General features: G+C 34.5%; 4 protein-coding genes and 1 long non-coding RNA gene across 7 annotated transcripts; 3 read left to right on the forward strand and 2 right to left on the reverse strand.

The window, feature by feature from the left end:
* Nucleotides 1-602: 602 nt before the first annotated feature.
* On the forward strand, nt 603-5,038 carry LOC112741072 (KH domain-containing protein At1g09660/At1g09670). 2 transcript variants are annotated; one of them, XM_025789895.3, is made up of 8 exons: nt 603-835; nt 983-1,134; nt 2,023-2,108; nt 2,490-2,629; nt 3,578-3,712; nt 3,798-3,917; nt 4,217-4,360; nt 4,443-5,038. In XM_025789895.3, the coding sequence occupies exons 2-8, from the start codon at nt 1,028-1,030 to the stop codon at nt 4,599-4,601; spliced, it is 891 nt and encodes a 296-aa protein (XP_025645680.1). In that variant the 5' UTR covers nt 603-835; nt 983-1,027; the 3' UTR covers nt 4,602-5,038. The 2 variants fall into 2 exon arrangements, with proteins under 2 accessions (XP_025645680.1, XP_025645681.1); XM_025789896.3 differs by having other exon boundaries at nt 3,801-3,917.
* A 1,587-nt stretch (nt 5,039-6,625) lies between these two features.
* Nucleotides 6,626-8,879, reverse strand: LOC112741075 (uncharacterized). Its single transcript, XR_003171364.3, has 4 exons — nt 8,674-8,879; nt 8,483-8,570; nt 7,439-7,709; nt 6,626-6,967 (listed from the first exon to the last, which is right to left on the reverse strand). It is a non-coding gene; the product is annotated as an uncharacterized lncRNA (long non-coding RNA).
* A 4,520-nt stretch (nt 8,880-13,399) lies between these two features.
* On the reverse strand, nt 13,400-19,866 carry LOC112741071 (probable serine/threonine-protein kinase At1g09600). 2 transcript variants are annotated; one of them, XM_025789894.3, is made up of 9 exons: nt 19,686-19,866; nt 19,145-19,451; nt 18,415-18,699; nt 17,594-17,911; nt 16,917-17,144; nt 16,653-16,753; nt 16,239-16,353; nt 15,768-16,154; nt 13,400-15,372 (listed from the first exon to the last, which is right to left on the reverse strand). In XM_025789894.3, the coding sequence occupies exons 2-9, from the start codon at nt 19,445-19,447 to the stop codon at nt 15,187-15,189; spliced, it is 1,923 nt and encodes a 640-aa protein (XP_025645679.1). In that variant the 5' UTR covers nt 19,448-19,451; nt 19,686-19,866; the 3' UTR covers nt 13,400-15,186. The 2 variants fall into 2 exon arrangements, with proteins under 2 accessions (XP_025645679.1, XP_025645678.1); XM_025789893.3 differs by having other exon boundaries at nt 19,145-19,502; nt 19,686-19,851.
* On the forward strand, nt 13,516-14,329 carry LOC112741074 (ras-related protein RABA2a). The gene has a single exon (XM_025789897.3). The coding sequence runs from the start codon at nt 13,516-13,518 to the stop codon at nt 14,170-14,172; it is 657 nt and encodes a 218-aa protein (XP_025645682.1). The 3' UTR covers nt 14,173-14,329.
* Nucleotides 19,867-24,250: 4,384 nt separating the features above from the next.
* On the forward strand, nt 24,251-27,668 carry LOC112741076 (uncharacterized). Its single transcript, XM_025789898.3, has 2 exons — nt 24,251-24,600; nt 25,714-27,668. The coding sequence occupies exon 2, from the start codon at nt 26,009-26,011 to the stop codon at nt 27,206-27,208; it is 1,200 nt and encodes a 399-aa protein (XP_025645683.1). The 5' UTR covers nt 24,251-24,600; nt 25,714-26,008; the 3' UTR covers nt 27,209-27,668.
* Nucleotides 27,669-27,791: the final 123 nt, after the last annotated feature.

The following is a 27,791-nucleotide window of genomic DNA, read 5'->3' on the forward strand; positions in this document are numbered from 1 at the left end:
TTGATGAGCTATTTTTCAGAATAGATCATTGATTCTATCTCAGACATTTGTATTATAACTTCAAGAAGAGATTTTTAAAACTCAAACTAAAGTGCTCATGATGTATAATTGACGACAGGATAACATTGAATTACTTTTATAAACGTTAGGGATACAAATAGGACGATTTAAACGTTAGGGACACAAATAGGATTTACCCCAAACGTTGGGGACAAAAACGATACTTTACTATAATTTTACAAAATTAAAAAGAAATATTTTATTTTATTGGTTATTAACATAAAAATATTAATATTTATTATATTAAGTTTTTTAATAAATTTTAATTTTATTATTATTTTCAGTCTCTAATTATTTATTTAAAGAACAAAACAATCCTTTATATTTCTAAAATTTATATTCAATCTCTAACTATTTAAATACTTAATCTAATTATTTAAATAATTAAAAATTTTATTAAATTAATTATTTGAAATTATAAAAAATACTTTAATTTTTGAACATATAGCAAAAGACCGAAAAGGATATTTAATTATTTAGTTTTGATTTTATTTACTTTGAGGGATGAAAAATAAATGGCGCACACACACGTGACACATGTTATGATGAGTGGGGAACAGATGAAAACAGCGGAAGGCAAATAGAGAAGATTGGGAATGCGGTAAAAGATTTAGAGAGTGAAGAGTGAATGAGTTGAGAAGTGAGTTGGTAAGTGATGCAGTGAAATGAAATATAAAAGGCCCACCACCCCCATCCCTACCTTCTCCTCTAACTCTCTTCTCTCTTGCCGCTGCCGCTTCTCCTCCTCCTCCTCCTCCTAAGGGCTTTGCCAACGGTAACCGTCAACCTCGTCCCTTCTCCTTTTCTTTATTTCTTTTTAATTTCGTCACGCGGAATTCGTGTCCAGTTTCCCCTATGGTTTGTTATATAACTAACTAACAAACCAACTAACTGAGTTGTGTGGATTGACTTTGAGGTGCAGAGAGAGAGAAAGAAAGAAAGAAAGAAAGAGAGAGAGTGAGAGTAGATGGCAGAGAGGATCCCATCTGGGAGTTATTTTCAGTACCCTCCTCCAGCAGTTCCTCCGTCTCCAATTAGGTCATCATCTTCTTCCATTCCTTCAGATCGAGAGAGGTAAGCTTCCATCTTCATCTTCTTTCTTTCCTTTCCCCACTCCAATCTACATCCACCACATTAATCTTATTTTAAAATCTGCAATTCAAACAAGGCTTCATTAATTACACTCTGCTCTGTGTGCCTTCACTGTTAATGTTGCAATTCGCATCACGGATAGAGTAGAACATAAATTTGCTTCACTTGAGTGACTTGACGGTAATTGCCATGGCTTAATCTTCTACTAACTATTCATCAGCTCCTGTTGTTGGGGATTCACTAATATAAAGCATGAGCCTAGACTGAGTCTTGGATTGGAGTCACTATTCCTTCTTGGTTTTCTTGTTGGTTCTTGCTTCCATATACTTCCTTGGCACATCTTTTTTGCCCGTTTTACCTGTTCCGTTTGATCTTTGGGGTGTAGGAGCGATTATTCTTGCTTCTGCAAGTCTAAAAGTGACTATTACTTGTTTATGAATGGTGTGTTTGGAAAACTTACCCAAACAGGCTGCAAAAATTCAAGGAGAAGAAAAACAAGTAGGTTACTAACTTAATGGGGTTGCATAAACAAATACGCTCAATGTCAGTTTGTGAATCAATGAGATCCAATATTTAATTAAGGAAAAGTCTAGGGGCCAGCAATTTTATTGAATTTTGGCCAGCAAGTAACCAGCAGAGAAAGATGAGCCATTGGATGAAATCTCACACCAATCTCACACCATTAAATCATCATTGATAGTTATTTGATGGCTACTAATCACAAAAATTGCTGGCCCCCTAGCATTGCTCTTTAATTAAATTGTATTGATAATATTGGTCGGAATGGTCGTAATTTGTAATTCTCAAGTATAATCTACTTCTGCATTGTGCGGCCGTATGGATGCATAATTAATTGCTGAGAAATTGCAGATATTTGTCTGAATTACTGGCAGAGAGGCAAAAGTTGGGACCATTTGTGCAAGTTCTGCCACAATGTACAAGGCTCTTGACTCAAGGTTTAAAAATCACCTAACCATTCCTATAGCAGTAGTTTCTTTGGTTTCTAATTTATAGATATCTTCACAATATGATATTGTCATGACTCCTTGATCCCAAATAGTTACTTCTATAACAATGAATAATATCTTAACAATAGTAAAGGGAAAGATAGATAAGTAACCAACCATGAATGATAGAAGCAATCAAATCGTTTGCTAGGATTGTTAGTTTCATGTCTATTTGGCGTTTCCATGTAAACTATCACTCTTTAGTGTCATTTATTTGTGCATACTATTCACTTGCTAGACTTGGTGGCTTCCTTAAAAGAGCCCTGCTTATACCACTTTTGCTGTTGTAAGTTTTTCTCGTTTATCTCAATATGTACTGTGGCATTACAGAAATCAGACGGATATCAGGCTTCAATCAAGGTTTCATGGATCATGAAAGACTTGAGCCAGATAGTCCATTTAGATCCTTAAGTCATCATCCAATTAGTAGGCCTACGGATCTGGAGGGATGGCCTACCATACCAATAGAGGTACTGCTAAGTCATTGATGCTAGTAATGTCAATCAAATAATTCTCGAATCTTATTATTTCACTGCTATAATGCGCATCTCCTTTATGTATTTTTAATTGATATTTTACTGTACCTGTGCTTTTTAAATGAGCTTACTTAATATATAAAGCTGGAATTCAACTTCGAAGCTTATTTTTGAGAAACGTGTTTCATGCATTCGAATGCACTAGTGCAACTTGTTTGTGTGCATTTCATCATTGAAAGCTTCAAGATCGTGCCAATTTGGTGCATGACATATCAAAGAACTGGGAAGTCGGTACTTTGATGGGCATTATTTTAAATTTCTTGGTTATTCCACATTTAATCTGTATTAGAAATCAGAAGCGTATGTTTTTCATTTCTCTTAATCTGCCTAGGACCAGCCCATATACTTTCAATCAGCTAGGTAACAGTTAGAACAAACTCACTGTAGCTGTTTCGCTAGATTTTGGCTCCATTTTCATGTCTTTTTGGTTACCACATGATGGAATCATATCACATATTCATATATCCCTTATGCACTGAAGCTTAAAATAAGTTTTTGTTTTTGTTTTATTTTTTATTTTATCATGCTCATTACATGATTGGATGGATAGTTCCGGCAGTCTGCTAGAGATGGGAAATCAGGAAGCATGTAACTAAACTGATGAATATGGATATGAGATGTCAAATTTGTGCAGAATCTCAGCAGTTAGCTTTCTGCATGACCTCTACTTGCAGTCAAACATTAAGCAAAGAGTGCAAAAATCTCAGATTCTTTGGCTTATTAACTGAAATGCTAAATTTCTTGTAAATGGGCAATTAACAGTGTGATGACAATTTTTTTGGAATTGTGAGGGAACTTGGTAGCAAGTCAGATTGGGCTGTTATCACAATTTTACTTATAAAATTGGGAGTGCTCAACAATGTGAATTTGTTGCAAGTGCAGGACAATGGAAATCTCCAAAGAATGGCATCATTTCAAACACCACCAATGGGTTGGCCAGGAGCGCAAGGAGTTCCTGCTACACCTGTAGTTAAGAGAGTTATCAGACTTGATGTCCCCGTAGACAAATATCCAAATGTAAGTCAAATGTTCTTCAGTTTTTGCTTACCAGTTTACAATTTCTTTTCTATATCAATTAATAGTTTCTTGATTAAAATCTCAGCAGTATAATTTCGTTGGCCGAATTCTGGGGCCTCGTGGGAACTCGTTGAAAAGAGTAGAAGCCATGACAGAATGTAGGGTTTACATCAGGGGCTGTGGCTCTGTGAAGGATTCTATCAAGGTAAAGTTGGTATAACTGTGTTTTGCTCTGAGTTGATTCTTTTCTCAGTTGTTTCACCTTGGTATGTTGCATTTGACGTTCCTCCCCCAATTTACTCTATTCCTAGCACTGTTCTTTTGAGTTTTCATAGTAAGGGTGTGAACATTTGTAGTTGGGTGAAAATTTGTTAGATTAGATTCATGAGAATTCACATGGATCTATTACACAAAAAATTCACCTGCTAACTAAAACACCACCATTTAAGTAAAAGGATCACACACAGTATGCCATTTTTCTTGATTTACAACTTTTCTTCATAGGAAGAGAAGCTTAAAGATAAACCTGGATATGAGCATCTTAAAGAGCCATTGCATGTTTTGGTGGAGGCAGAGTTTCCAGAAGATATAATTGATAATCGCTTGGATCATGCTGTGAGGATACTCGAAAATCTTTTGAAGCCAGTGGTATAAATACATTTCTTATATTTGATCACTTTAATTGTGCCTCGCTCTCTGTGTCTCATGCTAACCATTGCTAACCTGCCAGGATGAATCCCTGGATCACTATAAGAAGCAGCAATTGAGGGAGTTAGCCATGCTCAATGGTACTTTGAGGGAGGAAAGTCCAAGCATGAGTCCAAGCATGAGTCCGAGCATGTCGCCTTTTAACAGTACTGGAATGAAGCGAGCCAAGACAGGAAGATGACCCCGACATGATGACTATGGATCATGACCCTACAGTTTTCTCAATCTAAATTATTAGCATCTGATCTCTTAGAGTTTTTGTGATGGCCTTTTCAGTGTTATTCACCGGAGACACCTTCGGGGTTGAGCCTCCTCAAGCAGCTTGTTGGGATGACAGATGGTTTTTCCACTCAATTTAATTGACCATTTCACCTTGGCTTCTATTCTTTCGTGTATTAACCTCTAGAACATTGACCCTCATTTTGCTGTTGTGTATTAACTAATTTGCAGGTGCTATTCCATAGATTCCCCTTCCCCTCTTTCTTCTGCTTTATTTGTTTTTTTTCCCCCTTCAATTTGTCAGATCATTAGATTACATACTATGCCTATTTATAAATATGCATGGTATTGAGTATTGACTCTCAAACTAAATAAAACAAGTGGAGTGTTTTGATTGTATTGCAATTGCAACATGATTTTCTTTTTTTTTTTCTTTTTTTTTTTTGGCATCTGCTTTGTAATTGTCAGTTTATTTATGCTATGAATTACGATGGCCAAGTGGTGTACTGAGAGTCGCTTAAGCACCTATGGCAATTAGTAGTCGATCTTGGTTATCACATGTTTGGACTAATTTTGGTCTACTTCTCTAATACCATTTTCTATATTTTAATTGTTTATATCATTTTTTATCTTTTGTTCTTGCGAAGGCTTTCAAATTCTTTGTTTTAAAGTTGTTTGAACGAATAATTTTTTAACAAGGAACAAATGGAATAAATCAAAAGGGTATTTGAATTTGGTCTCATTTTTATCCAATTCTATTTTGTTGCTTCCCAACTAAATTTGTATGTTGATGCAGTCTAAAAGAGAATGCGAAGAGAACTTTTGAGAACAGGTGAATGTGGGGAAGACACGGATGTGAGTGAATTCCCAATCTCCCACACAAGAAATTGCAAATGTATAAATTTACATAAAACCAAGAGAAAAAATGTGGGAGAAAAAAAAATTCTGACTGAAGGGTAGCAGTTAAACTGCATAATACATCAAAATATTTAAAAATTAAAATAAATTTATAGATTTTAACTGTAACCTACTATCTATCCTTATCTCTTTGAATATATTTTCAGCTGGGACTATTCACGTTTGTTTGCTCAGCAAGACTTATAGAACCATTGCCAGGTTCTACATCCATGGACAAAGTTGGGTCTTTCTTCTCTCTCAAAAGTCAAAACAACGCCAACTTTCAAAGTGAACTCTCACTAACGATACAATTCCACCATAGATATGCATTTTTGTCTTAAGACTTGCTCCACTTATGTGTTTGATTGTTGGGATGTAGAACACATTCAATTTTTACTAGTTTTAGATATATGATATTTTCTGAGTTTGTAAGTGCTGTTTAGCGTCTCATGAAGTTTTCTTTCTTGTCCTAAAAAGAGATGAAGGATGAGTTTACAATGTGAGTATTTAAAAAAAAAGGAAAGAAAATCAATTATGGTGAATAACTACTCACCAGTCACCATGACAATTGATGTGTTAGTCTCCTAAATTTCTATTGATTAATAGTGTAAGGATATTTTGCACTGTGTGAATAAACTACTAGAATGCAGAAACTTTAGTATGCAACACCAGTACATAAGGTTAAATTTCTGACCCCGCAAAAAAAAAAAAAGGTTTAATTATTTTGTCGGTCCTTATATAATTTCACCGAATTTTCAATTAGGTCCCTATACTTTTTTTTTTCTAATTAGGTCCCTATACTATATCAGATTTTGTAAGTAAGTCCTTCTCGTGACAAAAACGTTGAAATTAACGAAATATTCTATTAAACTATACAGAATATTCAGTAAAGTGTTAGGTATATTCGGTTTGTTTAACAGAATATTTTGTTAATTCCATCGTTTTTGTCACGGTAGGAGCTTAATTACAAAATCTGATATGGTATAGGGACTCCATCGAAAAGAAAAAAAGTATAGAGATCTAATTGAAAATTTAGTGAAACTATAGGGACCGACAGAATAATTAAACCAAAAAACAAAGGAGACAAGATTCAAGTGAAGCCTGCAGTCTGGAATTTTACCAAAACCTTCAACATGTCAAGACTACAATATCGTACATATAACATATCAACAGATTTCAGATGCACTCTACAAGACTCATCCAATCACTTTGTGCAAAGTTAGCCTTTTTCACCTATACTATTTAGATAAATAAATTCTACGAAAAAATTAAAAAAGAAAAAGAAGGGGAAAAAATCGAATAGCATTACAAACATTGAATTGTGGTCTTCTGCTCTTTCTTCCCCAGCAAGTCCAAACATTGTCATATGCATCTTGGCAAAAATGGCTATGCAAGGAGCAAAAAATTCACAATAAGCAATCTCACCTAAGCCTGCAATATGAACATTTAAATAGAATCATGACATGATTAGCATCAATGTGTAATGAACAAATAATCCACTCACTCCCCCTCAAGCCTCAAATATATAACTAAATAAACAAAAGCGTAGGAAGTTGTTATTTCTAAACAACGAACAAACTATCTCACTTCCAATTATTAGCACAAAATCAAAATATAAGGAGCATTAAGAATCATTGAAAAGCATTAAACAACAGTAACATTTAGATGCTAAGTAGGCAATAGTCTTCCCGGCTGCATGGATAAGAATTAGGAATAGAATGCTTCAGATAACTTGAAAAGTAAACTTGTTCCATCAACTACCAATGAATCTGGAGAATAATTGTTGCAGAATTGTCATTTTAGAGAGGAGTGGAGTTAATTCTGATCCCCAACAAGTTGGGCCGTATGCAACACCTATATCAAGTTCGTATCGATGAGAAATATGAAGGAATAAATACAAACCTGCATTACAATCATGGGAAGATGCAAAATGGCGAAGGTCAGTCTCTTAGGCCAAGCTCAAGTTCTAACTCATCATCCTCTTCAAACAGTTTCAGAAGACGGGCATATTGCTCTTCTCTTTTCTTCTTCCGCCACAATTTGAAAAGTAAAAAGGAGAGCAAAGAAAACACCACAAGCACAATCAATATAATAGCTATCAGAGAACCGGTGCCGCGGACATTTGCTGCTGTCGTTTTATCATCTTTAGAATTAGGTGAATCATCACAAAAGCCTGAGAAGTACACACACCCAATGGAAAATCATATACTCTAGTCTGTTGTGGAAAAACAAACTGATCATGATTCATGACAGAAAGCAAATTACAGTTGCTATGCTTTGTGAACATGCACGCACAACAGGCACACTGAACAACAAACACTATCAAGAAGCGCGAAAATCCCATCAGACGCACACATACTCGGTTTCCTTTTTGTCTATCACTCAGGAATTTTGGAACATTCTTCACTCAATGACAGCAGGGAAGCCCAGTGCCATTGCACAAGCATCTCATGTTAAGCATGGTAAGGACCGCACCCTAAGCGTGTAATATAGGAAATCTAATTTGACACAAGCGGGTGATTCCACTTCTTGAACCCATGACTTTGAGCTCACAGGCAATCGACTAAACCGCTGCTCCAAGGGCCAAGGCTACCTTCAGGGTCATTGAGTCATGAATGTACCAAAATTCATGAAATTTCAAACTGACATATTAAAGATCTGGTGCTTATTGCTTCAGACAAATGCATTGAATTGGATATAGATAACAGTAAAAACTGAAAAAGGCATAGCTTCTATAAGTCACAATAGAGCGTGAGACTACGATTTTTGTTTTTCCCTTTCCCATATACTATATCACGCATGAATTTCAATTTCTGATAACAAATTTGAGAGAGACATAACAAATGCGAAAACTGAAACAGGTTAAGCCTATACTATTTTGCACTAAGCTATGCTATTATGAATGTGCCCCAAAAAAATGGTATCTTTGAATTCATGGAAGCGAACCTAGAAAGAATTGGAAAGTGCAGGCAACGAGGAATACGAGGAAACTGTAGGATCTGCTTGTTGGGATCGCAATCATCTTCAGCTTCAGCTTCATCGAAAAAAAGAGTGTGAGATACGATGCGATCTGGTTTCAATCCGAAAAAGAGAAGGAAAACAGGAATTAGTTAGTTAATTAATGCAAAACAAATTACAATTACAAAATAATGCGGTAGCTCGTCACAAACAAGAGAAAGATGAAAACGATGAAATATTGAAATGAACTCTGCCAATTTCAATTTGGATTTTTTTTTTTTGGACTAGAATATGGGGATATTTTTTTTTATATAATAATATTTTGAAGTTGGGATCTTCTTCTACTCGAGCAAGTAGTTACCAACAATGCAGTGAATGCACCGTCAAGTTGATGGCACATTTTTTAAATATAAATATAAGGAATTTAGTTTTAATGTATAATTCAATTGATTTTATATGATTATTAAATTAAATTTATATATCTAGATAAAATTTAAAATGAATAATTTATTTTTTATGATGTAATAATACACACTTAGATATATGTATAATTTTTTTCGGAAAAGCTCTACATTAATGTGTTTTTTACATGGTTGTTAACCAAGTAATTTCCTCCACACGCGCGTCCCCCACCCCTCACTCGTTTGTCATATACGCACTACATATAACGTGCTGCAACCTAAAGTTTTGCTCAACGTAAACCTTCTGTTGCAACGTAAACCTCCTCTTCCTCCTCCTCCTCCTCCTCCTCCTCCTCTGCTCACATTCTTCCTTATTGATCTGCATTGCCTTCGTCGTTCTCCTCTAGTCGCGTTCATCTTCTCGTTTTCTTATTTCGATCTGGTTGCATTTATCTTCTTCCTATTCTTCTTCGTTTTCTTCTTCGATATGCACTTCTAAATCGAAATAATAAATGACTCAACTTCAAATCAGGTGAGCGATTTTGATTACTCTTCTGAAACGAATCAAAGTGACAAAGTTTGGATTATTCAATTTTGAATCGAATTGAATGGAATGCAATTGCTAATTTGAATTGAATTAAATGGACGGATGTGTACTGAATTGAATTGAATTGAATTGATAATATGTAAATTGTAGGCAGAGTTATTTGAATTTGATTTTATATAATGGATTATGTTTCGTTCACTCAGTACTATACAATTGTTTCACCATGAGTACTGTGTTCGGTTTACCATGAGTACTGTGTTCGGTTCACGATGAGTACTATGTTCGGTTCATTCTACAGAAAGCTGTTTGAATTTGATTTTATATAATGGATTATGTTTCGTTCACTCAATACTATACAATTGTATTGTGTTCGGTTCACCATGAGTACTGTGTTCGATTCATTCTGCACTATTCAAAACTCTTCTTCCTCACCTTTTACTGCTTCTTCACCAGAGAGAGAAGGAGAAAAAGACAAAAAAAAAAAAAAACACAGCAACAACAACAACAAAAGAATGACGATAGGGTTTCAGGGTTTAGGGTTTTAGGGTTTAGGGTTTATGGGTTCAGGGTTCAGTGTACAGGGGTTCAGTGTGTTTCAAACTTTCGGTTCATCCCGTGTATTAATTTCGGTTCACTGTGTTCATGGTTGAGGGTTTAGGGTTTAGGGGTCTAGAGTTTAGGGTTCAGGGTTCAGGGTTTTAGGGGTTTATGGTTTACGGTAGGGTTCAGGGTTTAGGGTTTAGCATTTAGGGTTTATAGTTCAATGTTCAGGGTTCGAGTTCAGGGTTTAGGGTTTAGGGTTTAGGTTTTAGGGTGTAGGGTTTAGGGTTTAGGGTTTAGGTTTTAGGGATTTAGGGTTTATGGGTTCAGGGTTCAGTGTTCAGGGTTCTGGTTTTAGTGTTTAGGGTTTAGGGTTTAGAGTTCAATGTTTAGGGGTTCATAATTTTTCGGTAAACAGGAAAGCGATTTGGATTACTCTTCTGAAATGAATCAAACTGACAAAGTTTGGATTATTCAATTTTGAATTGAATTAAATGGACGGAGGTGTACTGAATTGAATTGAATTGAATTGATAATATGTAAATTGTAGGCAGAGTTATTTGAATTTGATTTTATATAATGGATTATGTTTCGTTCACTTAGTACTATACAATTGTTTCACCATGGATACTGTGTTCGGTTTACCATGAATACTGTGTTCGGTTCACCATGAGTACTATGTTCGGTTCACCATGAGTACTATGTTCGGTTCATTCTACAGAAAGCTGTTTGAATTTGATTTTATATAATGGATTATGTTTCGTTCACTCAATACTATACAATTGTATTGTGTTCGGTTCACAATGAGTACTGTGGTCGATTCATTCTGCACTATTCAAAACTCTTCTTCCTCACCTTTTACTGCTTCTTCACCAGAGAGAAAAGGAGGAAAAGACAAAAAAAAAAAATACAGCAGCAACAACAACAAAAGAATGACGATATGGTTTCAGGGTTTAGGGTTTTAGGGTTTATGGTTTTAGGGTTTAGGGTTTATGGGTTCAGGGTTCAGTGTACAGGGGTTCAGTGTGTTTCAAACTTTCGGTTCATCCCGTGTATTAATTTCGGTTCACTGTGTTCATGGTTGAGGGTTTAGGGTTTAGGGGTCTAGAGTTTAGGGTTCAGGGTTCAGGGTTTTAGGGGTTTAGGGTTTACGGTAGGGTTCAGGGTTTAGGGTTTAGGGTTTAGCATTTAGGGTTTGGAGTTCAGTGTTCAGGGTTCGAGTTCAGGGTTTAGGGTTTAGGGTTTATGTTTTAGGGTGTAGGGTTTAGGGTTTAGGTTTTAGGGATTTAGGGTTTATGGGTTTAGGGTTCAGTGTTCAGGATTCTGGTTTTAGTGTTTAGGGTTTAGGGTTTAGAGTTCAATGTTTAGGGGTTCATAATTTTTCGATAAACAGGAAAGCGATTTGGATTACTCTTCTGAAATGAATCAAACTGACAAAGTTTGGATTATTCAATTTTGAATTGAATTAAATGGACGGAGGTGTACTGAATTGAATTGAATTGAATTGATAATATGTAAATTGTAGGCAGAGTTATTTGAATTTTTGATTTTATATAATGGATTATGTTTTGTTCACTCAGTACTATACAATTGTTTCATAATGAGTACTGTGTTCGGTTCATTCTGCATAAAGCTATTTGAATTTGATTTTATATAATGGATTATGTTTCGTTCACTCAGTACTATACAATTGTATTTTGTTCGGTTCACCATGAGTACTGTGTTGGGTTCATTCTGCACTATTCAAAACTCTTCTTCCTCACCTTCTACTGCTTCTTCACCAGAGAGAGAAGAAGGAAAAGACAAAAAAATACAGCAGCAACAACAACAAAAGAATGACGATAAGGAGAAAACACGTGAAGAAGAAGGAACGCGAAAAAGAATGAGAAGGAGGAACGCGAAGAAGAAGAAGACGCTTCGTGCGTAAACGAGCGTGAGAAGAAGAAGAAGAAGAAGCGTTGGGCAAGAGCGATTTCGTGTGTGTTGAGCGCATGTATTTCACGTTTCGTTTAATGGTATTGGATTTTTTTTGTGTTTGGTCAACTTGGTTACATAGTTACATGGATGTGTAGCATCCCTAAATTTTTTTACACTATCAATAAATGCAAATTAAATTCAAATATAAATTTCTTTTTTGGTGACTAAATTCAAATATAAATTATATACATTATCAGTTTATTGAACTATACGAATAAAATATAATATGATAGATGATAATATTTACTTTTAATCTAGTAATAAAATTTTCTTATTTCATCTTTCAAAGTAAAATTCTCAATTTAGATAATCTAAATTCAAAAATTCATTTTAATGTTTTTTATTATTAAATTTTATAATTGTAAATTGAATCAATTAATGTCACATGTTTGTCTTTAGTGTGTTAATGAAATGCTTACTTGCATAGTTATGTGTAATATAGTATTTTCACCAATAGCATGTGTCATTTAACATGTCTCTAATTTTATGATGGGTGACGTTTAAGGTGTAACGGTCTACCTCGTTTTATCAATAAGGACAAAACTAAATCTATGTGCAAAGAACTAAGTTGATTTACACTAACTCAGACAGCAAATTAACTCTACTTACGGCGAAAACTCATGGACATAAAAATAAAAAACACAGTGACTTTTTGTCCACAGGAAAACACAGTGACTTTATGCACTTCTAATTCGATGTGCATGATGTTGAGTTGCGGTGACAGGACACAACCTTGATGTCTGTCCACACACATTACCTGCCAGCTACTCACAGCTGGCTTCTAGTTAACAAGATTTAGCTAATTAGCTTGCTTTTCCTCTTTCCAAAGAAAGGAAAAGAAAAGCAGGAAAAAAAGTTGTTAATATTTTAATCAATTATAATTTTTATTTATAAAATTTATACCTCTATTTGTAGAATAAATTACAATTTGTATCATGAAAGATACAGACGTTGACAAATGTATCTATATAAAAAGAAAAATGTTAGGGAGCCAGTAACTTTTGTAATTTGTAGCCATTAAATAGCCATCAATAATAGTTTTAATGGTGTGAGATTAATGTGAGATTTCATACAATGACTCACTTTTCTTTGCTGGTTGCATGCTAGCTAAAATTTAACAAAATTGCTGACCCCCTAGACTTTTCTTTATTAAAATGAAACGACCATTGTAACACGGAAGATGACTTTCGTGTGCCAAGAGTACGATAACAGACCAATTTAGCACTTTTAGCACACAGAGGTCATTTTCCGTAGTTACAATTGTCATTTTATTTTTATATAGGTACATTTATCAACATCTGTATCTTTTATGAGTACAAATATTAATTTATTCTCTATTTGTATTTTATATTTTTTGAAATAATAAAAAATGGTTACAAGTAGGGACAAGGTTACATAGGCAGCGTAATTATAAGAATCATAGTGTAAGGTTTTATAGATAGAAAGGAAAAAGAAATGTTGGTAGTGTGTTTTGACTGTCGTTGAAGGGAATGAAATGAAAAAGAGTGAGGTGGTAAGGTAAAGAAGAAGCGGAAAGAGAAAGAGAGAGAGAGAGAATGGCGAGGTCAGATGAAGAATACGATTACCTATTCAAGGTGGTACTGATCGGTGATTCTGGAGTGGGAAAATCCAATCTGCTTTCTCGTTTCACACGCAACGAGTTCTGTTTAGAGTCGAAATCCACAATCGGCGTGGAATTCGCGACTCGCACCCTTGAGGTTGAAGGAAGAACGGTTAAGGCTCAGATATGGGACACAGCTGGACAAGAACGATACAGAGCAATAACCAGTGCGTATTATCGTGGCGCTCTTGGAGCTCTTCTTGTCTACGATGTAACCAAACCGACAACCTTCGACAATGTTGGGCGATGGCTCAAGGAGCTCAGAGACCACGCCGATGCTAACATAGTCACCACCTTGATCGGCAACAAAACTGATCTCAAGCATCTCAGAGCTGTTGCATCCGAGGATGCACGAACATATGCCGAGAAAGAAGGCCTTTCTTTCGTTGAGACCTCTGCTCTTGAGTCCATCAATGTCGAGAAGGCTTTCCACACCATTCTTGCTGAGATATACCGCATAATCAGCAAGAAATCATTGTCTTCTTCGGCTGACGCCGCTGCTGCTGCTACTGCTCTTAAAGAAGGCAAGACCATCACCGTCGCTGCACCCCACCCCAATGCTAAAGATGGGAAGCCTTGTTGCTCATCTTGAAGGGAAGTCTCCTTGTTTTGTTTGCCTTTTCTTCTTCTTGTTACATTGTCAAGTCAATCAACTTTGAACTTAGAATCTTTTATGTTGCTTGTTCGGTTTAGTTTATTTAGTATTCTTTTTAAACTATTACTATATTATGTTATGAGGATAAAGAAAATGGATGGATAGTTAGATTTAGAAAAAATCTAGGGGGCAGCAACTTTGTTAAATTCTGGCCAGCATGTAACCAGTAAAGAAAAGTGAGTCATTGAATGAAATCTCACACCAATCTCCCACCATTAAAACCATCATTGATGGTTATTTGATGGCTACAAATCACTGGCCCCTAGCATTCCTCTAAAAATCCTGCTCCGGTAAGTAAGAATTAGTAATTCAAGTTTAGAAATACCTGAAAAAACATAACATACAGTAGTTTAGATGCATGTTACTGCAAAATCGCTCTTACTAAATTATCTATTTCAATTATTCTTTCTGTCGTGTCTATTTTCTATTTCATTTTGTATTACAAATATGTATAGACTATACAAGAGTCTTAAAGAAGCTATATCGTTCCTATACATGTCTATAAATCTTCACATTCCAGAGTTTCTATGCTAAAGGATTCTCTCTAGCTCTGACCATGCACCGAACTTGAGGAAACTACAGCCTATGAATTAACAAAGAAAATGTCATTCCACAAAATCAGTTTCATATGTACAAAGCAAACCACCAGCAGTGGAATATGAATCACTGGATTTGATTTGATCTGTAGGCTATATATATCAACCTCCCAGAAACTTGTGAATCTGTTGGTTAGAACACTGCACAGTATCTACTGTGGTTGTTAACTTCGCTGAAGCTCGTTGAGTCTGGAACCACGTCTTGGTAGATAGATGCACCAAGGGAAAGAAATATATATCTTGGCATTATGGTTATAATCTCGTGTCTTGTTTCCAAGTTTCCTCATCCCAAATTAATGAATCAACATAGAAACTATCTTGAAAGCCACTTATGAGTTATAATTCACACTTGGTGCTATAGTAGTGATTCGGTTAGGCCATTCTCCTTCTTAGCCTTTTTTGTGTTGTCCTTTTCCAAACGACCTTTGCGGCCAGCCTGTTGGATTTGTCTGTCGTGCTCCTTGAGCATGTCTTCAATGTTCCCCCCCTGTGACAACAATGGTCCAGAATAGTGGAAGCATTTGTTTTTGGAAGCATAACCCTGCCAACACAAACAAGAGCTGGTAAGTAATTGATCTAGTTTAAGGGAATGCAGAAAATATATAAATTTTACTAGAATAATTTTTTTTCATTCTAGAGTATACAACCAAACGAAATTCTGCATCTATTATCTCTGTATTATTGTCTCAAAGACAATATCCAGATGCAATCTAAGATCTACTATATATCCTGAGCACAAATCCCCAAACATCACTTGGTTTATTGTATTCAAAATATTATGGATGTTGTGAGGAAATATGTATATGAAGATAGGCAAGTAGACCATAGTCTCAACCCCATCAAACATCTTTCAACCATTCTCAAAGAGAGCAGAGTATAGAGCTGACTTGAAAATAATTGCACAAATGATTGTCTTATTATCAATAATTTATTTACCATGGTAAGATCCTTTTCAAAAGGATTGAAGTCCTTTTGGTGCAATTTCAGTCCATCCAGCAAATCATTCGAATTGCCATCACCTCGAACTGCAAATGAACCAGAAAATTTGGACAATTGTGTGCCATCAAGCCAACGAAATTTTTGTTTACTCAATTCAGTGTGCCTTGATCCAAAGTCATGATTGAAGCCAATAAGAACATTTTCCTCTTTCAAATTCATATTGTTTGAGGAACCATATGCACTTGAATGCATTGACTGGCCGGAATGAGAGAAGACACTGAGAACTCTTGGCTTTGCAAGTCCAAGAGGGAAGCCAGCGTTGCCATCCTCTTTAGGATTGTAGCTTTCAACAATGGATTTTGAATTAGGTTGCCTTTGTCGCTTCTAGGGAAGGAAAAATAGTGGTAAATGTAAATTGATTCTACTGAGAATGAGACCTATTAATATCAAGTTTATTATTGAACATACCTCTATTGATGCTTGCAATTCAGCATTAGCATCAGGAGCTAGAACATTTTTAGACTCTTTTAACTTCCTCCTAACTGATCCTTGTTCACGCTCTTTATTTGTTGATCTCTCTCTCCTTTAAAGTACACAAAAGGGTAAAAAATAGTAACATATAGAGACAAAACCGGAAGTATAATATATCAAGCAAAAATAGAAGAAAATAAGTGGTCAGCTGGGTTCAAAGAAATCATCATCTCCAAGGAATTGCCAAAGAAATAAAATGGAATGGAGAACCACTTTATGATTCTTGTTATAAGTATAACAAAAATGTCCTTCCCCTTGATATTTTAGTTTAGCACATGAATAGAAAGGACAACCTATAAGCAAAGCATACATTATCAACATAGCTTTGCACTATTGTGAGAAAAAAAATACCTTCTAGCTTCCTCTTGTTGAAGTTTAACATCAAACTCCTTACTCGGTGGATAATTTGGCAAAGTTGATGGATCACATGGAAGTGGCTCTGTGGTAAAGAACTGGACATGAGATACAAAAAGTGATAGTTAGCAAGAAAAATAATAAGTAGGAGAAAAAGTTGCTGAGGTCACAATGAATAAATTGCTAAGTTGACGTATTGCATGCAGAAAGAAACTATGGGGCCATGGGGGTGAAGTTAGGGAAAATAAAACTTGTAACTACCTCATTTTGAAGTGCTAAAGATGCTGTTCCTCGATCTTCAGGTTCTGTAGCAAGAAGTACCTCCAATAGGCTCAGTGCAGATGAAGGAAAATTCTTGAATGTCTCAGAAACAACCCGTTTGTATGGTTGTTGAGGTTTGAAAATTGTTGCATTTCGCAGCTTTGACTTCTTCCAGTATTCTTCAGAAGGAGACCCACAAAGTTTGAAAATTTTATGAAGTTGCTCCACCTATAATGATAGTGCCTAATGAAACCGTAGTAATCCTTGACAAATTAATCACATACACATACATAGACACATTCTGAGAAAATTGAAGGTGTATTTAATGATTCCAATGGGACCAATCAGATGTATTTAACAAGAAGGTATACTAGCACCCTTCCTTCATGCACAATTCCAAAGATCTTGGCTTCACTTTGAGCTCCTTTTCTATAGTGAAAACATGATCCTAAAAGTTGATATTATGATCCTTTACACTTCTTCTAGTTTTGCATCAAGGAAGTGACTTGTAAATTTCTTTTCGGAAACAAATAATCCATAGTTTAAAAAGAAATGCACCAATAATAATAGTTTGGGTTTATTTCATCATAAGAAGCCGCCCATGATAATCGTTATAAAGGCTCAATTGTTCCATAAAATGTAGAATACAAGCATACAGAAGAAACAAGGAACATTACCTCTGTTCGTCCAGTCATTATAGCCTTTCCAGAAAACAATTCAGCAAGAATACAACCAGAACTCCATAAGTCCACGGAAACTCCATAATCTGTAGCTCCGAGTAAAAGTTCAGGCGGTCGGTACCACAAGGTTACAACACGACTTGTTAAAGGCTTCCCCTTAGATGGATGAAACGAAGTTGCAAGTCCAAAATCACCAATCTTCAAGCGGCCATTATTATCAACTAGAAGATTTGAGCCCTTGATGTCACGGTGCATAACACCTCGACCGTGGCAATGCTCAAGACCACGAAGTAGTTGTTGCATATAACATTTGATCTTTAGCACAACATGAAAGATTAGCCCATTATGAAATCAAAAGAACCAACAGCTAATTAACGAGTAAAGAAAATCAAACAACACATACGACGTGAACTTTAGGACTCTAAACCAGTGATGAAAACAGCTTTTTCTTGTTTTTATTTTTTCAAAAGGAGCAATGTTTTCTTTTTCTTTTGCTTTAAACAGATTTGTTTCAAATTAAATAATAAGTTAAACCACACGCTTGATCCTATGTACATTGTGCAGCATCCAAGGTAATTAGTTACAAACATCTGCTTAGTCTTCACAGCTACAGAGGATTGTTGCAAGATGGTGCAAAATTCATAAAACTTAAAATTACTCATTCAAAGTAAAATAGTCATGGTATTCTTGGCTCATCAAATTTGACACATGAGAAACTGTTTTTACATAAAGAAAACTATGAACTAAACTTTAGGTACTTCAAAGATAAACTGCAGTTGGATATGACAAAAATGGGCACATATGATCAAATCAAGTACCTGTGCTTCAGAAAACTTGATGCCAGGTATTGTTGCAAGCCCTGCAAGATCATGTTCCATATAGTCAAAAATAAGGTACAAGCTACCAGAAACCCTGGAAGTAATCATGCCTTCTAGCTTCATGACATTTGGATGATCAAGCCTTCGCAGCAAAAGAATTTCCCTTGCCATAAAGCGGACACTTTCTGGATCCATAGTAGCAAATCGAACCTTCTTTAATGCAACAATTTTATTTGTTTCAAGATCACGAGCTCTATAAACACTACTATAAGTTCCTTGACCAATCTGCAGTATGATATGAGCGTTACTCATACTTATAGGGAAATAAAACCACTAAAAAGAAAAGAGTGAGGAGGGGCGGAAATGCCATATCTTTCACACTCATAAAGTTCATTTTTTAATTTTTATAGATGAATGTCAAACAAGGGAGCATATCAGCTGAAAGAAGATATATATATATATTCCCTTAAAAATAATGCTACATACAAAAAAGCATGTTTAACCCACCTAATTTTTTTTATTACTACTATATCGAATATCATTTGATTGCAATTGACCTAGTAAATATGAAAAGCTACGCTATGTTTAGTCTCTTTAAGATAGAAAATATAGAAACTCCTTTGGTAGTTAAGATTTGAACAAATACATGCTTTTTTCTATCCAAGAAAAATATGGAATCGAAACACAACCTACAAACTTGTTTTGAATCAGAGAGCAGAATTGAGCTTGCCTTATCGAACTTCTCAAAGGAGTCAGCTCTGCGAGGAATCCAACCATTAATGGCTTCCCCAGCAACGGCAGCGAGCCAAGAGGGCCATCCAGCGATAACCAGAGCTCCTCGCTCCCCGTTGGTCACACTGAACACCGTGGGTGCCACAGCCACCTCCCCTTGGACGGCATCATTCCCAACGTCTATGAGGGGAAGAGAATTAGTCGCACGCTTTGATTTCAACGCCTTGGACTTGCCCCTTCTTATGCCGTTCTCTGCAATGTATTCCTCTGCAGATTTCCCTTTGAAGCATATGCAACCCATATAACTGAAAACCCTAAATTATTTCCTAATCCAATTGATGCATGGGAAGTGAAGGCTGTAAGTTGTAACAATGCAATGCAAAATTAAAAAAGGTTTGTGAAATATGAGGAACCTAGAATTGAGTGGGATCATGAGCAAGTTAGTATGAAGGAATCAGAGAGATCTAATTTTAGAGGTAAGAGAGCTAGAAATGCTCATGACTTGATGGACAAGCAACAAAGAACGAAGAAGAAGAGACCTGAAAATGTTGGATCGTACAGTCGAGTGAAGCTGAAAGAAAGGACAAAGAGAAACGCAACTCAATCAACATTGCGCGCCATGGAGAACATTCCGCTCCCACCTTTTACTCTTTCTTCTCTTCTTTCCATTTTTTTTTTTTTTAACTTTTTTCCCATGTCCTCTTCAGTTCTTTTGTGGGCCTTTTAGGAATAATATAGGAACTCATGTGCAGTTAACTTTCATGTGAAGTCGTTAGATAAAAATTTAGTTAAATTAATCAAATTATTTAACAGTTCTCAATTATCAACTTTAGGTGAAGTTGACTGTACCTGAGTTTTACTGTAATGCTGCATATATAAATAAAATTGGTGAAAATTTAAGTGCAGTTAATTTAAATTAGGATTAATCTCTACATACAAGTGTTTTGCGCTTACAAGCTTTACAAGCATGAAGAGAATAAAACCCACTAAACGCGCTGCTTATGTTATGTGCCTCTTTAACAGACTTTTAAATCAATTCAAATAAATTAACGCGCAAATATATAACTTTCATCTTTCAAAAGATTTCGTTTCTTTTTTTTTTTTCGAATTTCTTACTAAATTTGTTGGATCTCCTTCTTGCTTCGTGTTTTTTTTTTTTTCGATTTTCATGATTTCTGAAATCAAGCTTTGAAATTGTTTTGAAAATAATGAAACTTCAGAAATACACTCAACGGTTACAGAAATATACCCAAAGAATTACAAAATACACCCAAAGGATTTAAGAAATACACCCAAAACATAGGGGAGACAGTATATTTCTTCTTGAAATTTTTTAATGTGTTGCTGGCTAAGGATGAGGCACATGGCAGAGACAATCTAGAAAAAAAACCTAGAAGAACAGTAAAATAGTATTTTGAATAATATTTCTTCATTTTTTCTGGTGATTTTTGATGGAGATTTGTATCTTTTCTTCTTGATTTCTTCTACTCTTCACAAGAGTTGGAACATTTTTTGCGACGAATTAGAACGTTTTTAAAAAATCGTAATTTGTTTCGATATCTTGACGGTTTTAATTCTTCTAAATTTTTACCAAAAAATTAGTCAATTCAGTTTATGCTAAAAAATCTAGAATTCTTACAACTATATATAAGTTGTCATCTAACCATAATAAGCTATATATGCAATTAAATTATATCAAACGTACATTAGTTTGCATCTTACACTTGAGAATATTTTGTGTAAGCAAATTGACAACCAATAATGGAGTAGGTGAAAAATAAAACAAAACGCATGTGCGGGGGTCTAACATTTTAATAGTACACAAATAGAACCATCCATCCTTTTTTTTTTTTAAACTACAGATATATATATAATTTTTATATACAAATAATTAATTAAAAATTATTGTATATAATTAAATTTTTTAATATAATATATGATATGATCCCATAACTCAAAAGTTACAATCTATAATTCACATATATATTAGGACAAAAGAATGTTATGTTTTATGACTCATAATGTTATTGAGTATAATTTGGTCGTTAAATTTATAATTTGGTAACTGTCACTTATAATTTAGAAAGCAATTTAAACAAAGAAATATACATTCAAGTAAAACAAAAAAACAATTTCCTTACCCGTCATTTCTTAATAATTAAAAAAAAATTAAAACAGACGGTAAAACTCTAAACATAACTACATTGTAATTCTGATAAATTTGTATTTTATAATAATTTTTAGATTAAAAAGAATAAAATGTATTAATTTAATTTATACTTAATTCTTGTAAATGCATATTTATGTGAATTTTTTTAATTGAGTTTAATTGAATAAACATGCTTTTTAAATTTTTAAAATTGTTAAATTAATTTCAATTTTAATCTCATTCAATAACTTGATATGTTTATTTAAGTTGTTTAGAATTTATGAGACAAAAAATGACTTAAAAATATAAAAAAGCATGTGAAAATAGAAATTTTACAAAAAACCAAAAGAAAAAGTAAAGTTGAAGGCTGCATATATACAACCTTGTGCGCACGTACGACCAACACACATGCTTACTAATATTTTGACAACCAAAAATATTTGAAAAGAGTAGTATTTTTAAAAGAAGTCTATATAAGATAAAAGGTAAAACACATATAAAAACTTAATACTCACTTAAATCATTATCACTTTCGTTTTCGAATTATTATATATATGAGTGTTGGAGTTATAGGTACCCACTTTATCGCGTACACCTCATTCGTGGAGAAAATAAGACGTCTTTCCTTTTGCGATGAGCCATACTTTGGAGGCTCATTTTTTTCGATATGCCACCAGTGTGTGAGTTGTGCTTGATTCTGGGATACAATGGTATTAGACACAAGTGTGGGATAGAAATTTCTAAACAATGACAGGGAGAAATTGGACCGTCCGATTCCTTTGTTAAGAAACCAATCGGAGGGTACGATTAGCATTTTTTTTTTTGGAAAATGAACTCGGAGGGTTCGAATTGCTTGTTTTTTAATTTGGCTAATATTAATCGGTGGAAAGCTGCAAATCGGACTGTTCATTTTTCCTTTTTCCTGTTGCACCGTCCGATTTCAGTTGGTCTGACACCACACCCCGAAAAAGCTCACATACATCCCATATGCGTGACCTATTCCACCAACAGCGCCATATGAAAATTAAAAAGCATACTTTGGACATATCTTTACCAGCAAGAGCAATATATATTCACACTTTAATTATTATTATTTTTACATAGAAATATTTGTATATAAAAAAATATTTACATTTTTACATATAAAAAAAGTATTATGTACATGCAAAATTATATATTTTGTATAATATATGTGATATTTAATTAAGAGAAATACTAAAAATTTTAAAAAATTATTAGAATTTATTATTATTTATTATTAACTAGTTATTAATATTTAAAAATATGAAATAAAATATATAATTAGATTATTAAACTAAAGAAATTAGACTAAAAAAATTAAATTAATAACTAAATAATAATTAAAATAATAAATTTTAATAATCTTTTAATATTTTTTTAATTGATTGTAATATATATTTTTATATTTTATTATATATTCTATATATTTGACTAATTTTATTGACACGTAGGATATTTATTTACATATACATTCCATCTTTATTCTTATTAAAGTTTGGATGGAAAAATTAACTGGACCCCAATGCAGAATGTCATGGTAAAATATATATATATATATATATATATATATATATATATATATATATATATATATATATATCGTATATATAATATTTTATTATTTTGATTTGACCAATTTTATGATGAATTTTTTTGTGTGTAAAAATAATAAAAAGAAATGTATAATCAAACGTTAAAAGTTAATAAAATTAAAATAATAATTTTTTGATAAATATCTAACTATTTATTAACAATTTTTTATCTTTTAATTATTTTTTCTCGTTACCATACCATATACATTCTTATTTAAAGTAAAAAATACTTATTATTTTGACTAATATCATATTTATTATTTTTGTACATATTTAATAAATATAAATATAAATTAATAAGTATATTTGTTTTTATTAATAATTTAATAATTATAAATTTATTGTCACTCAATATTTTTTAGTTTTTTTTATGTGAACTAAGTCAAGTCAAGTTTTTTTATACGTGAAAATTTAGGTGCAGTTAGGGGTGGTAAATGGGTCTTAATTCGTCGGGTCAGTCCGCGTAATCTGCCGAAAAAGGCGGGTTGTGCTGAAAAATTGGGACCGTCAAATAGCAAAAGTCCGCCTAACTCGCACCGCTTAAATCGCGGGCTTTGGTGGATTTTGGCGGGGGTTTTCTGTCGGACTTAGTATTTTTTTGGCAAGGGATATTTTTACAATTTTTTTTTTGCCAAAATCCAACTTTTCCCAATCTAACTTACAAGAGAATGAAGATGAAAATTGATTGTTTTGGATTATATTTATTTTGTTTTAGAGACAATATTTATAATTATGTTTTGGATTATATTTATTTTATTTTGAGAATAATATTTATAATTACAAAGACTTTAATGTTTGTGAATATAAAAATTATAATTTGTTTATACTTTTAGAAATTATAATAGTTAAAAGTAAAAAACAGAAGAAATTTTTTTATGCCTTTATATATATTATTTAATAATTAAAAATAAAAAAAATGATGATATTTGGCGGGCTTAGCCCGCTGTTAGGCAGGACGAGCTGAGATTCTGGGACCGCCTCATTAGGCGGGGGCAAGGCGGGCCAGCCCATCAAAGGGCGGGTTTCTGGCGGGGCGGGCTTTCCGGCTTGTCACCTTTAAATGCAGTAGACTTTACGTGAAGTTGATAGGTAAGAGCTATTAGATAAAAATTTAGTCAAATCAGTCAAATCATCTAACGACTCTCAGTTATTAACTTCACGTACGTAAAATCATCTGCACCTGTCCACCTATTTAAAATGAGCTTGAATTCAATGTACGGAAAAATAATTTGCTAAAATTCCTTTTTTTTCTTAAAAAAATAGATAAAGCGCCATTTTTAATAGAGGCGAGGACTTTCTTGAAAAATGAAAAATAAAGATAATGAATTCCGGCCATTTGCTCTTATTAGAAGTTAGAGTAACAAAAATATAGAAAAAGCAAAGGGGGCAAGGAAGTGTAGACGCCGCCACTGTAGTGCCACGTAGGTTCGAATTGTTTCCGAAGCAAGTGGCTTTTATCCACGAAGCGGGAGGTTCGGAGTAGACAGCTGGAGACAGCCTGTCACCAACAAAGTCCCACTCACCTGACCACCTATTCCTCTCTTCCCTTCCCTTCCCTGCACTCTCTCTCTCTCGTTTCTTCCTCCATTGCAATTTAGATTTAGGGTTTTTTCTTTCTCTCTCTCTCCTTGTTTCGCTGATCCATCTTCGATTGTCTTCCCCTTTCGGTGTCGGATCAACATTCTCTGCTCTGTAAGCTCTCCCTTGATTACTCTTTCTTTCTCCGCTTCATTGTTCCGCTTTTCTTTTCTTTTTCTCTTTTTTTTACTGCATATTCCCTTCTCTCTGTGATCTCCTCTGTAATATTCAATTTTGTCTACTAATTTACCCTGCATTTTGTGTTCTGAAGATTAAGCATAGGTTTTGATTTTGATTTTAATTTTGATTTGATGTATCGTTTGTCCTGTTATGATATTTTATTTGGTTTGGTTTTGGTTGCTCTCCGAAAACCTGGCTGGCTTCTGATTTTGTTTACATTTTTTTTTAACTGTGAATGAATGGTTTGCTTATCAATAAGTTAACTTGCATTATCAATAGTTGCTTTCTGCATACTTGCTATCTTAATTTTGATTTCTCTCTCAAGTTTTATCAGCGAGTGTTCATTTATTGCTGTTTCTGAAATTTATGCTATGACCTTACTAGCAGTAGTTTTCAGAGATCCTTTTAACTAGCACAACGGTGATATATTGTACTTCTTGTGCCGTTGAATAATTGATTGGAAGATACCAGAAAACAAGGAACCTATTCTCAAACTTCAACAGGACCTCTTTACTGTTTTGAAGTTAATTCTCTGTGGACAAGTGCATTTAGTAGTCTGCACTTATACGCCCGTTTGTCGGAACATCTATTTGGTCTAGATTCCCTGATGTAAGAGGATGAGTCATGGGCCTTTGGTTTGAAGGTTTTCCGGCGACCAATCGATACTGGTCTTAGGCATTCTGTATTATCAACCCAGTGTATTATAGGCACGGAACAATTTGACGGTTTCTAATGCAATAATAGTTCTTTATGTGATTATTATAAGTAGTTTTATCAACCCTTTTTATGCATGTCGAACGGAACTTAATGCTTTTGTCGCATATTAATGGCGATCTCATGTTTTTAATTTTCAATTTTGTTCCCCCCACAGTTATCGATTGACGTGTGCAATTATTAACTTACGATTAAGCTTTTTGACGATTTAAAAGTCTTTCCTTTGTCTTTGAATCTATTTCAATCTCACGAGTATGATCAAATTTTCTTTTTATTTGGCAATTGAAGTATTTAACTCGCATTACTAATTAATTTTTTAACCCTCTTTTATAGGTGCTTGAATTGGATAATCAATCTTAGAGCACATATGTTCTGAGGTTGATGCATTACGCATATTCTTGTTGCAGTTTCAAGGGTATGGAACACTAGCTACATGAATGAGCTGGATTGCTGTGGAGTCGTCTACCCTGGGTGACTATGCATACTTGAATTGTGGGACTCAGCAATCTAATATTAATATTAGGTTCTCAGCAAATTATAATTTAGTTCTGGGAAGAAGGCACCGGCAATAGAGGATTTCTCGTATCCATGCTGTCAGAGAGCATGCGTGGAATCTGTATTTCGGGTAATGCACCTGACGAGTATTGCTGCCGATGCATTCGGTGTGGTGACAATTTGTCTAGTAGCCATCTTAATTCTTCTTGGTTTGATGTGCATTGCGTACTCAATTTACTTCCGTTCTCGTATTCGTCAACAGGGGTTTTTTCAGCTCAATTATTTTAGTGGTCCTTGGATAATCAGAATCACATTCATCCTATTTGCAATCTGGTGGGGCCTTGGTGAGATTATTCGGTTAACCTTGTTAAGACGTGTCCTTCACTTAGAATGGAAGGAAACTGTCTGCAAATGCTACATTGTATCAAATTTGGGGTTTGCGGAACCATGCCTCTTCCTCACACTTGTGTTTCTCCTCCGAGCACCGTTACAGAAACTAGAAACTGGGATTATGAGCAGAAAGTGGAATGCGAAGACAGCTGGATATATTCTTCTTTACTGCTTCCCAATGTTTGTTCTTCAGCTTTTTGTTATTCTGGTTGGACCTCAGTTAAACAAGAATAATGGTTCTGGAAAGAAATTACCTCATTATTTTACAACTACAGCTTTTGATTCGTCGTCAATGGCAAGGGATAATGATACTCTCTGTACTTACCCTTTACTCAGTACTATTCTCCTTGGCCTTTTTGCCGTTATCCTGACTTCCTACCTTTTTTGGCTTGGTAGTCGGATTTTGAAATTAGTAATTAATAAGGGTTTGCAGAAGAGGGTGTATACGTTGCTACTCTCAGTTTCAGGTTTCCTTCCTTTGAGGGTTCTTTTTCTTGGTTTATCTGTTTTGTCCGAACCTGAGCATATGAAGTTTGAAGCCTTTGTTTTCTTGGCTTTTCTTGCACTTGTATGTTGTGCTGGGTTGTGTATGTGCACGCTTGTGTACCGTCCAATTGCAGATTGTTTAGCGCTGGGGAATCTACAAGACTTGGAAGCTAGGAGGACTAATGTTGATAATAATGATACCATGTCTCTTATTGCTAACCAGAGTCATCTGGAAGATGTTGTTGAAGAAAATTCTCGGTCTAGCCCTGGTAGGTATTCTGATGCTTCAACCAAGCGGGGATCAATTTCATTTCGGACATTAGAAAAGGATGTTGCTTCAACAGGGACATTTGTAGAACTAAGCCTCTTCTCTCCCAGCCGGAGTGCAACCCCTCCCGGATCGCCGCCTCTTCTTGGTTGGCCCATGCGATCCCCAACACAGGTTATTGGGTCTTAGAGGCTGGCTAGAAATTGATTTTATCTTTGGGTGAAATATCAATTTTGTGGAAAAGTAAACTGATTGTAAAGGGTTTAGCTTCAATAATGTTTTCTTTTTACCTTTTCTTTTTAAACTTTTGTTCTGTTTGCTAATTCTAGATATAATGTTTTGCGGTGGAATTTGTGAGTACTTTTTTTTTTTTTTTTTTTAAAATTTTCCTGTACCATCACGACAACTTTTTCTTTGAGGGTCCTGTTTCTAAATTCTGTACTAGAGTCTAGAGATGTTGGAATACTCTTGCATAAGGTCATAACATTTGTAAAAGCATATATGTTCTAGTTGGCCTACGCTTTCTTGTAAAAGTATATTGTAGCACATTTGTTTCAAATGATTAAACAAAAAATGCATACAATTATTCATTTTTAATTTGTAATAATTTAATAAGTTATATATAAAAGTACCTGGGTTTTTGGGAGAATTCTTCTAAGAATTTTCTTGCTGTTAATTGACGACTGTTTAATCCACTTGGTGGGGATGATTATCCGAAGGCGGTGTACTAGATCAAAGCTTTGCATCCAGTCGTCGAAATGTGGTAGTTTCA

The sequence above is a fragment of the Arachis hypogaea genome, chromosome 14, assembly GCF_003086295.3.
Source record: "Arachis hypogaea cultivar Tifrunner chromosome 14, arahy.Tifrunner.gnm2.J5K5, whole genome shotgun sequence".
Lineage (NCBI taxonomy): Eukaryota > Viridiplantae > Streptophyta > Magnoliopsida > Fabales > Fabaceae > Arachis > Arachis hypogaea.

Bases quoted from the DNA above. Each gene is read 5' to 3' on its own strand.
- LOC112741072 (XM_025789895.3), top strand. From the start codon at position 1,028: ATGGCAGAGAGGATCCCATCTGGGAGTTATTTTCAGTACCCTCCTCCA. The intron at 1,135-2,022 runs GTAAGCTTCCAT...GAGAAATTGCAG, and splicing joins ATTCCTTCAGATCGAGAGAG to ATATTTGTCTGAATTACTGG. The intron at 2,109-2,489 runs GTTTAAAAATCA...GTGGCATTACAG, and splicing joins TACAAGGCTCTTGACTCAAG to AAATCAGACGGATATCAGGC.
- LOC112741074 (XM_025789897.3), top strand. From the start codon at position 13,516: ATGGCGAGGTCAGATGAAGAATACGATTACCTATTCAAGGTGGTACTG.
- LOC112741071 (XM_025789894.3), bottom strand. From the start codon at position 19,447: ATGGGTTGCATATGCTTCAAAGGGAAATCTGCAGAGGAATACATTGCA. The intron at 18,700-19,144 runs GCAAGCTCAATT...ATCATACTGCAG, and splicing joins CCTTTGAGAAGTTCGATAAG to ATTGGTCAAGGAACTTATAG. The intron at 17,912-18,414 runs GTACTTGATTTG...GTTGTGCTAAAG, and splicing joins TCAAGTTTTCTGAAGCACAG to ATCAAATGTTATATGCAACA.
- LOC112741076 (XM_025789898.3), top strand. From the start codon at position 26,009: ATGCACCTGACGAGTATTGCTGCCGATGCATTCGGTGTGGTGACAATT.